The sequence below is a fragment of the Etheostoma spectabile genome, unplaced genomic scaffold (assembly GCF_008692095.1).
Source record: "Etheostoma spectabile isolate EspeVRDwgs_2016 unplaced genomic scaffold, UIUC_Espe_1.0 scaffold351, whole genome shotgun sequence".
Taxonomy (NCBI): domain Eukaryota; kingdom Metazoa; phylum Chordata; class Actinopteri; order Perciformes; family Percidae; genus Etheostoma; species Etheostoma spectabile.
In genome coordinates, this window is record NW_022605590.1 from 67,303 (window position 1) to 78,309 (window position 11,007).

The window sequence follows — 11,007 nt, forward strand, 5'->3', positions numbered from 1 at the left end:
GTGCTCGTTTTGCTGCTGACAGACTCAGATTAATACTCCAAGTGTCTGACAACATTATGGAAAGGATTTCTAAGGAGGTCGACCTTTCTCCATCCATCCATCCATCTTTATCCGCTTTAACCGGTATCGGGTCGCAGGGGCAGCAGCTCCAGTAGGGGACCCCAAACTTCCCTTTCCGAGCCACATCAACCAGCTCGCGCTGGGGAATCCCGAGCGTTCCCAGGCCAGGTTGGAGATATAATCTCTCCACCATCCTGGTTTCCTCCCCGAGGCCTCCTCCCGCTGGACTGCCTGGAACACCTCCCTAGAGGCGCCCAGGAGGCATCCTTACCGGATGCCCGAACCACCTCAACTGGCTCCTTTCACACGCGAAGGAGCAGCGGCTCTACTCCGAGCTCCTCTCGGAGGACTGGCCTTCTCACCCTATCTCTAAGGGAGACCGCCAGCCACCTCCTGGAAACCCATTTCGGCCGCTTGTACCCTGATCTGGTTCTTTCGGTCATGACCCGCCTTCATGACCATAGGTGAGGGTAGGAACGAAATTGCCCGTAGATCGAGAGCTTTGCCTTCTGGCTCAGCTCTCTTTTCGTCACAACGGTGCGATAAGAGAATGTAATACCCCCCCGCTGCTCCGATTCTCCGACCAATCTCACGCTCCATGGTCCCCTCACTCGCGAACAAGACCCCAAGGTACTTAAACTCCTTCACTTAGGGGGGTCGACCTTTCTGTTAAAGATTAAGATCCTTTTTAAAACATAAAAGTCCGCGAAATTGCATTTGCTAAACCCACCAGACAGAATGTAAATAATCAGATATTTCAGCATCGTAAAATAGGGCTTTCTAAATCATCTCTGAGCTCTGAGCAACGCTGGCTCTGGCTGCCTTGAGCGACTATCGGCTCCGTTTGGTCAATGTTTTCTTTCTTTTATTCCAATTTCGGGTCTGTCAGCCACAGTGAAAACCGGAGACATTTCTGGGGACAGGTCACCAATACCGGGCGGGGACTGTCCCCGGAAACTGGGAACGTCTGGTCACCCTACATTAGCTACTTGTCAACCAGAACCTTTTGCACTTTTCCTCTTCGGTCCCCCTACAGGTTGGAAGAGGACTTTTCCTATTACTGTTACCATTCCCACTATTCTTATGTCTTATTCGAACTACAGATCCCAATAGTTGGATAGCAAAAGCAAATGCAGAAGTGCCGTTCACCCTGTTACGAGTTAATGAACCAAGGAAACAATCTTGGAAACATTATATATAACATTTTATGGTACAAAAGAATCTTTGGTGTTGGATCAATCGACGTGGAAATCGATCCATAAAATAAGACATCTGTTGTATGCTGCAGAGTGGCATATAATCAGTGACAAAACACTGTTGTATTACCTCACAAGTTTTAAATATGGACAAGGACCGCAGCGTCCTACAACCACATTCATATTTTCTGCATTTGTGTTCTTTTGATTCTTCATTTGAATTTATTTCATATCCTGAAACATAAATGTGCTTCCGTAGAAGGAAGGAAGAAAAGAGGAGTGGAACGAGCAAGGGGGTTTAGACAGTGATAAAAAGATGAAGGATGGGGGGAGGAGAGAGAGAGAGAGAGAGAGAGAGAGAGAGAGACAAGGCCGCCAGTTACACCTGACTGCGTCCCTGAGCTCGTCCCTGGAAGACCCCTCCACCGCCAGCTGTTGCCGTGGGGATAGAGACGTCTCCGAAAGCCCCACAATGTTTACGTTTAACATATTCATACGTGTGCTATAAAACTCTGACCTGTCTGCTACTGTAGCCTGCACGGCTTTCTCTTCTGAGTGAATATCCACTGCCTCTCTGTGACAGGACACATGTCACTGAACCAATCTTGCATTGCAAAATTATGCATTTTAACTGTTTTTTTTTTACCGTTTTCCAAAAAAAAAAAAAGCTACACCGGTCTCAGAGTCTTCATTTAACAGTGAACTGTTTCGCATGTTGGGGATGTTTCCTTCAACAGAAATACGGACCTGCAGCTGACATTAACTACATCGTGACACTAGATTTGTAACACTGAAAATGTGGATGTCACTTCACCTTAAAGAGCTGAAAGAATGTAATCAGTCTCCCTCAGTTCCCCATATACTGCACGGGAACTTCTGATTGCAGTAATTGCAGCGTTTAGCATTAAAATGTCACTTTATTACCGGGCGTATTAGGCCCATTGTGGGGAAAAAAAATACAAAATTGCGGTGCCCAGAGAGGGGGGTAATATTCAGAGGAAAAAGTATCATTTTTTAAGATCCAATTCAGAGGTTTTCTTCTGATTATCCCAAATTCGCAGCAATGCCCCTTCCAAGTTTTCATGCTTATGATAACAAGGTGATTTTGGGTCAACATCATGAGTATTTCCTTGAAGAAAGGAAGAGATTGGAGAGCTTCTTGTAACATATTAATGATAAAAAAAGGTGGTGCTCTTTGGTGAGGACCATGAACGAATCCAAAAGACAAAATATATTGTCTTTTTATTTTACAAAATCCTTCTTAAAAAGACGAGTGCCTTGGCTTCTTCGCTGATGTCTATTGCATGAGTATTTACTAATTGTTATCTGATTTGATTCATCCACTGCAGGCAGAGTACATGGCAATTGCTTACATTGTGTTTATTTATCAGCTAGTTGTGGTATAATCCTTAATTTATCTTACCAGTGAGTAAAGTTCACACAATTTTCCAAAAGGTTCTCAACAAAAACAAATTCTGAATCTCAACTTTCTCTCTGTGAGCTTTACCTTTTTCCTTGTTTTACCTGTTTATCTATAGACACACTAAAGAAGAAGGGAGCATCCTCCCGCCGTCTCTTTCTTATTTTCCTATCCACTCTGCTGCCGGTGGGCGTCCCTGCGCCCCCCCCACCGGGCCAATCAGACGAGTGTTGATCCGAGTCTGTTGTCTGTCTGTCTCCCACTGCTCGCAGATAGGCCGGCGTGCCGCAGAGCAGCCGAACACACAGACGCCTCACACTGAGGACGCCGCCGCCGCCGCCGCACACAGCACATACGACGTGATAACATGACGTGTAGGAAACTTATCTAACTGATGGACTCTTCCTCTGTCTGCTGTTTCTTAAGGTGTGTTTTCAGGAAAAACTCCACGCACTTCAGGAGCCACATCCCATACAGCTCAATTAGGAACGTCGGCTTCTCGCGTGTATATTTATATTTCCTGCGTTGGGCTCATAAATGTTCATGAAACAAGCCGCGGATCTACGTGATGTGGACACAGATCGTGTGAGGGAATGATAAGGGGGTCAAGGTCCAAAGAGGGAGAAACAGTGTTGGGTAAAACATTCATGTCCAACAGCCAAGGCAGCGTGAAGAACTACAACAACAACAAAAAACAAGAAATATTCTACAAAATAGTGGTAGCAAAAAAAAAAAAAGTTGTGGAAGTAGATACACAAACGAGTTGTTTTTCATTTTGCATTGACAATCTTTGGGCGTAAAAAGGACAGAAATACACACTTTTTGGGAGAGAATGAACCATGAATCAGTGTTACAATGAATGGAATCGATTGGCAGTAAAAAAGGTGACACTATTTATATTTAATATATAATTTAATGACCCAAAAAAGTCATGAAAAGACGTTGTGATAACGACAAGATTTTATTTTCACTTAAAGATCCAACATAATTATTTTCAGGTTCATACTTACGTATTTGGGGTTTCTACTAGACCATGTCATCGTGCATTAATGTTCAAAAACAGACGCTTGGTTTTAGCGCCCGTCTCTTTAAAGTTTCAGTGCGTAACTTTTGGATATTAATGAGCGTCCGTTACATTCAAGCCGTTGCCAAATGAGTTGCTACAAAGCTAATTCAGACACAACTCTCTCTGGATTTCTCAGTATGGCCGTTTTAAGAAGACTGTGTCGTCCAGCAACTTTCTTCTCAAGTGAAGATGAAGACCTCTTCTGAAGAGTCAATCATGTTTTTTTTTTTTTAATCCTCCATGTCCTCTTCGGCTACTAGCAAATGTGTGGAGAAGGAGGTGGCTGTGTGCGATCACGGAAGGCTTGCATCATGTGGACGCACCAAGAGTTTTGTTGTCATTATTTAGAGTTCCTCATGGGGGAGACAGAGACTACGCACTATAGCTTTAAGTCCCCGTTTTAAAAACGCCCAGTCTTCCCTGTTCGCCATCTCCACATCCACTCACCATCTCAGAGAAGCTTGGTCTAACCAACTGGGGCTTGAGGTGTCTAACGATACCTGGAATGAAGCCTTGACTGGAATTCATACATGCTCCATCAATACAAGATATAAACTGATTCAATATAAAGTTGTTCATCGATTACACTACTCTAAGCTAAAGCTGCACAGAATCTACCCGTCACTTTCTTATGTCCTCAATTGCATAAGTTTTGGTGTGATGTATTTCAGTGGTTCAGTCTGGTCTTTAACTCGGACGTTGCCCCAGACCCAGAGGTGGCGCTCTTCGGGTGCTCAGAGAAGGCTCTCGGGTACCCGCCTGAGACACAACAAGCACTAATGCTCGACATGGTTGCCGCAAAGAAAATGATTCTTCTGGACATGGAAGTCGCCCGCTCCTCCCTGCCTTCATAAATGGCTAAACGAAATGACTGGGATCATCCAGATGGGAAGGATACGCAACGACCATTCATTGACTATCTTAAAAACGTGTGATTCTTTTCTGTAGAGATGTGCTCTTGACGTTATTGCAACTTGTATCGCTACAACATCTGGGCATGTAGATAGCAGCAACATGACATCCATCATCCAAGACGCGCTTTTAATTTTAAATTTTCCTGACAGCTCCGTTGTTTTTTGTTGTTGAGCTTGTTTTTTTTTGCCCTGTTCTGTTACATAAAACCTGAAAAATTTGAAAAAAAATATTTTAAAAATCTGCACTCTCTGTGTCCCTGCACCGTCGTTGCACCCGGGAAAACGACTGTAACGGCACTTTTTACCTTTATAAAAGTCCCGGAGGCTTGTTCATTAGTTTCACAGTTTCTGAATACGGGCTGTGTGCATTTCTTTGTGAATTAAGCATTAGGATACTTTCACAGTATTCATTTAGCACCTCAAACCTTTTTTAATATCAAGAAAACACACGGAGACCTCACTTTTTGCAATACCAGAAATTTAACAGCTCAGTTAACAGCTAAATATAGTCCAAGTCCAGTTTGATTTTGCTATTTCTCCTAGTGGAAAACAATGGTTTTGGAGTAGTGGAATGTAACTGTGGTAAGTAGTAGGCCTACATTTACGCAAGTACAAATGTTGAGGTACTTGTTGAGGTACTTATACATGATTTTACTTAAGTCGCATTTTCAATGCTGGACTTTTTCTTGTAAAAGACTATTTTTAACCCTTGTGTTGTCTTCCCGTCAACCATGACATACTATTATCGCTTTTTCTGATATTTTTGTCACTTTTTTCCGATGTTGTGCGTTCTCTTTTTTAAAACGTTTTTCCCAAAGTTATTTGATATTTGTTACGTTGACATTTTGAGCGCTTATTTCAAAAGGCCCATTTTTTGTGATAAAAAAACTGAAAACGGGTCAAATTTGACCCAAGGACAGCATGAGGGTTAAAGTGTGGTATTAGTACTTTTACTTAAAGGATCTAGATACTTCTTCCACATTTGCTGGTTTGAAAATGAACCTGGATGTCTGCACCTGTCCCGATTTCTTTTTTTTTACTGACAGCAAATGTAATAGAATTTCTGCACCATAAAGTTCAGATATGAATTCTTCTTCACTCTAATAAAATCACTTCGCCTCCAACAACAAACACGACACTTGCCGGACTGACTTGATTCATTTCTGCTCCGACGCTGATCTTCCCACAGTCTCTCCTCCCTGGATGGAAGATCTTTTTTTTTTTTTGTCCTTTCTATTTTATTTTACTCTGCTGTATTCAGAGGAGACTTTCTGCAGAGAGGCAGAGTGTCATCCTCCACACTGAGACTTCTCCTCTCTCTTCACTTCCTCAATTAGGCAGCTCATCCATCGCCATGATTACATGCTGCTAATTAAGCAGCTAATCAGCTAATTACCCAAGAGCAGAGAGGAACGAGGAGTGTCTGCGTGTGTGTGTCTGTGTGTGTGTGTGTGTTTAACACAAGGTGTCCTCATGTGTGAGCCAGCAGAGCATCATTCATAGTAGGTTTTTTTTATGCGTTTTGATTTATATTTCTTCTAGAGAGTGTGTTTATTTCTGTAATCCTCTCCGAATAAATATTTCACAAGATAGCAATTAAAGAGTCTTGCCAGCTCAGATGCTCAGAATCTGTATCCTGCATCCATCCATCCATCTATTCATATATATATATATCTCAACTCCAAACTCAATACTTTACATTGTTGCATGATATTGAGGCTTACAGAATATGAACTCAAAGCTGAAATAGTGAGTGCCAGAGGGGGTCTGAATGATTCAGGGGAAGCTGCATAGGGCCCTGAACGTGCCGCGGATTACAGATTTATTACTTATTGTGTCTGAAATGTACAGGGCATGCCACGAGGACGAGTGTAAAACTCTAGCAATGGACTAATCAGAGCCGCTGCTTTTACCATTTATTTTGCATGCTGTTCCCAGAGCTGTTGACGTCTGATTTAAGGGATGTAGGAAGAAGAAAAAAAAGATTATCGTCTGTAAATTACTGTAAAAATTAATCAAATGACTGACTACAAAAAAAACAGCCCGAACAAAGAAAATTGAACGTAGCTTCCGTTTTGGTTTTCTTCAATAAGTCGGCTTTGATATCTTACATAACAGATTCATCGCCGATAGTTTTTTAATAAGTCAGGACACCTGAACATGTTTTATCTCTTACATATTTGAAAGGTGGGGGGGCCATAAATGAACTACTATTTGAATGTGAGAGAAACATACCCCCAACATGATTGTTACTTTAATGAGGAGTTGGAACAGGCCGATGTGGAATATCTCCATTTGATTAAAGTGTGGCGTTAGTGGAGATTCCCCACGTGGGATTCTGTTTGTCCGCTTTTAAAAAGAAATACAAATATTTCAGAGAGAGGGAGAGAGGGAGAAGGAGAGGGAGGGAGAGAGAGAGAGAGGGAGAGAGGGAGAGAGATAGAGAGAGAGAGAGAGTGAAGGAGTGGAAGAGAGAGAGTGGGGAGAGAGAGAAAGAGAGGAGAGAGAGGGAGGGAGAGAGAGGAGAGGAGGGAGGAGAGAGAGAGAAGGAGAGGAGAGAGAGAGAGAGAGAGGGAAGAGAGAGAGAGGGAGGAGAGAGGGAGAGAGGAGAGAAGAGTGAGAAGAGAGGAGAGGGGAGATAGAGAGAGGGAGAATAGGGGAGAGGAGAGGGAGAGAGAGGAGAGGGAGAGGGAAGAGAGGGAAGAGAGGAGAAGAGGGGAGAGAGAGAGGAGGGAGAGAGAGGGAGAGAGAGAAGAGCGAGAGAGGGAGAGAGAGGAGAGGAGAGAGAAGGAGAAGAGAGGAGAGAGGGAGAGAGGAAGAGAGAGAGAGAGGGAGAGAGAGGGGAGAGGAGAGAGGGGGAGAGAGGAGCGGGAGAGGGATAGAAGGGAGAGGAGAGATAGAGAGAAGGAGGAGAGAGAGGAGAGAGGGAGAGAGAGAAGAGGGAGAGAGAGAGAGGGGGGAAGAGAGTGGAGAGAGGGAGAAGAAGAGAGAGAGGAGGGAGAGAGGAAGAGGGGGAAGAGAGGGAGAGGAGAGAGGGGGACAGCTTTGACATTTCATCAGTCAAATCATCATTAATTAGAATATAGACATTGCCGGTTTGATTTGAATTTGGGAATATGGAGGACTTAGTAATTCGATGAGGGGATCAAACTCACATCCAAGGACGGGCCCTCACAGACTCCCAGATTGATCGGGCGTATCACCCCCCCCCCCCCCCCCCCCGTCCTCGCTATAATCTTATTCCGCGGTGCGGGTCTGTCTGAGGGCTCGTGACCCGGCTAACGCCGGATAAGACCGATGCGCTGAACTTCACTGATCCCCGAGGGGACACTGGGACGTTACGGCAGCAAAGTAAAAACGTTGCTTTGGGTGCAACGCATATTCAGAATTAGAATATTTAAGCAATAAAGGAGAGAGAGAGAGAGAGAGAGAGAGAGAGAGAAAGGGAATGAAATAAACCTGAATAAAATTAAACAATAAAAAAAAAAAAAAATTAGAGGAGGCGGCAGAGCGGCTTTATAGCGCTAATTAAACGAGCAGCCACGAGGAGAACGAATCCCCAGAGCTATTGACATTTCACCATATTCAATATGACAGATATGACTGATTAGTTCACCAGGCAGCCTCATCAATAATCCGCCTGCCAATCAAACTTGACCTTTGAAAAAGGGAGGTGATGAATTAACGGGGCCACGGGACGATCCGATATCAGCCCTCCAATCCATCAGGGCGGCTGCAGCGAAAGGAGGAGAAGAGGCGCCGGTGGTTTTTAGGTCCGACTCGCCGTCCTTTGTCAGAATAAAAGTGCAGGGAATTAAAAAAAAAAAAAAAACAATAATAATGCTAATGCAGCTAAAACAGGCGTCTGGTTATGAAGGTCGTCAGGTGACGTAATGCAGCTTCCGTCAGCCACGTTGGAGGTCCAGTGCTCTTAGTTCAATTCAATTCAATTCAATTTTATTTATAGTATCAAATCACAACAAGAGTTATCTCAAGACACTTCACAGATAGAGCAGGTCTAGACCACACTCCAGAATCCACAAGGACCCAACAGTTCCAGTTTTTTCCTCCAGAGCAAGCAACAGTGCGACAGTGGCGAGGAAAAACTTCCTTTGCTTCCTTTAGTTGCTAAGTAGTCTCCAGTTGCTAAAAGAGGATCCGGCGATTCGCTGCAGGGATGTCACAAGTAGACTTTGTATATTTCACAGTCACTGTTTATTACTGTGGATCTCAAGGTTTCCGAACGCACTTGAAGGCAGCTTCATTTCCCAAAGAAAGCGAGAAAGAAAAGAGACGGAGGGACGGAGGAAACAGTCAGCTGTTCCACAAACTCCCGGTGCAGTTCAGGGCTTGTGTTTGGGGTTTTAAAACCTTCTTGTTGGCGGTGATGTTTCCCGTTTGGGACTCTCACACCGCCTCAAAACACACGGACACGTGGGAAAAAGTTGACTCGGTCTAACCTTGTTTGCTGCAGGCCATTGTGTTTTTTTCCCCAGCTCCCCCGTGCGGCAGCCTAAACACACTACCACCATTCAAAATGAATGGAAAGACAGGTTTTGTTGCTGCAACGTCTGACAGCTGCCAATGTGAATCCATATTAAGGTGGACGTGCCCCTTCAGAATAAAGCTGCAGAACGGTTGAATAAAGTGTGAGACTTTGACACAGAAGACGGCTGACAGCACCCTGGTTCCTACCAACAGTCAACATTGGTTTCATTTGATCTTTTGACCAAACTTAACCAAGTATTTTTCTGCGTTAAATGCTAACTGAACCTTGTGGCAATTCAAAACATCCTCATAGTAATTCATTTTAGTTTTGGGGAGTGTGGCGTTCACAGTTTTAGACCCAGACATCGCACAAAATAATGAAAGTAGACACATTCCTACCACAGGCAATAAAACTTTTTAATACGTCATCACTGGGTGATAGATAAGACTCTGAGACCCCACAATACTGCACTAAGTATATATTTGTATATATTCAAATATTTCTTCTTGCATTTTATCCTAGTATTATTCCATGTATATTGTATGCATGTATGTTGGATCCTAGTATATCATGTATATTTATATTCTGAGCTGTGTGACTGATTTTGCTGCTGCAACACTGTAATTTCCCATTTCATTGGGATCAATATCTATCTATCTATCTATCTATACCACACTTGTTTCATGTACACCAGTGTGTTTCCTAACTTGTGTACACAAGTTTCAAAGTGTGTCACATGGTCCGTAACCTGGATCTTTCAAGGACAGCCCACAGGAAGTGGAAGGAGCCCACAGAGAGATAGAAAGAGGGAGGGCGGCAATTTAGAGTTCAAGAAAAATCTCTTAGTTTTTTCTCGGATTTGTCATCATTTGCTAGCAAGGTAATTCTTTCTGTGTTAGTACTTTATTTTGATAGGCTGGGAGCTCTTAAAGGGATACTTCACCAATTAGAATTAAGCTTTGTATCAGTAGAAACCCGGGTAGTATTTTCGAATGACCGTGCTTCCCTCCCTCATGTCCCCCTGAGACGAGATTTCTCTATGTCGTGGATCTGGAAAAAAGCCTCTGATGACGCAAAAATCATTTAGCGTCATCGGAGGCATTTTTGCCCAGAGGCTGTCGACTACACACGACCGCTAGTTCTGCATGTTTTCAACCCGCCCATAGGGGGCTGTACTCTTTACCCAAAGCGAGCTGAGTGTCAGCCATCTTGGAGCTAAGCTACAGCTCTCTCTTTTCAGCAGCAATAATGTTCATTCAAACTACCGCACATGTGTACCACCGGGATACATAGGTTCAGATTGGAGAAACAAGCTAGTTTCTTTGAAGAAAGACAAACCCCGAAAACACTGACGGGCTAAGCATCAAAGCCGAAACAGCGACAGGAAGCCATACCTCTAACTTCTTCCAGATGGCGGGGTCTTGGTTCTGACTCTCTCTGATGTCCTCCAGCAGCTGGTGCACCAGGGACGCACCTCCACGCATGGCCACCGGGGGCGCTGTCCGCCGCAGGCGGCGCTCTGCGGACCTCCGTCCCTCGTCCTCCTCAGACTGCAGGTCACTCAACGGGCCGGACTCTATGCTTTCGTCCAATGAGAGAGCAACATCGCTGGAGGAGGTGGAGCTGAAGCGGCTGACCAGGTTTCGCCGGTAAGGAAGCTGAGGCGGAAAAAAACACGTCATGGGAATATATTCTGGCAAGGCAGGTTTATTTAAAGAAGACATTTCAGCAACAATGCAAGTCAAAGTGCTCCATGTACATACAACATTAAAGATCAGTTAACAACTGTTTTTCCCTTTTCACGCCATTCTTTGTAAACCCTAGAAATGGTTGTGCATGAAAATCCCAGTAACTGAGCAGAT

At 44.1% G+C, this 11,007-nt stretch overlaps 1 protein-coding gene across 1 annotated transcript in view; it reads right to left on the reverse strand.

Moving 5' to 3' along the window:
- The window catches only part of LOC116686301 (A-kinase anchor protein 6), a 123,142-nt gene that overhangs the window by 63,100 nt on the left and 49,035 nt on the right, over positions 1-11,007 (reverse strand). The window contains exon 19 of the mRNA XM_032511276.1: positions 10,540-10,803. Within this exon, the coding sequence (XP_032367167.1) occupies positions 10,540-10,803 (264 nt within the window). The remainder of the gene's footprint in view (positions 1-10,539; positions 10,804-11,007) is intronic.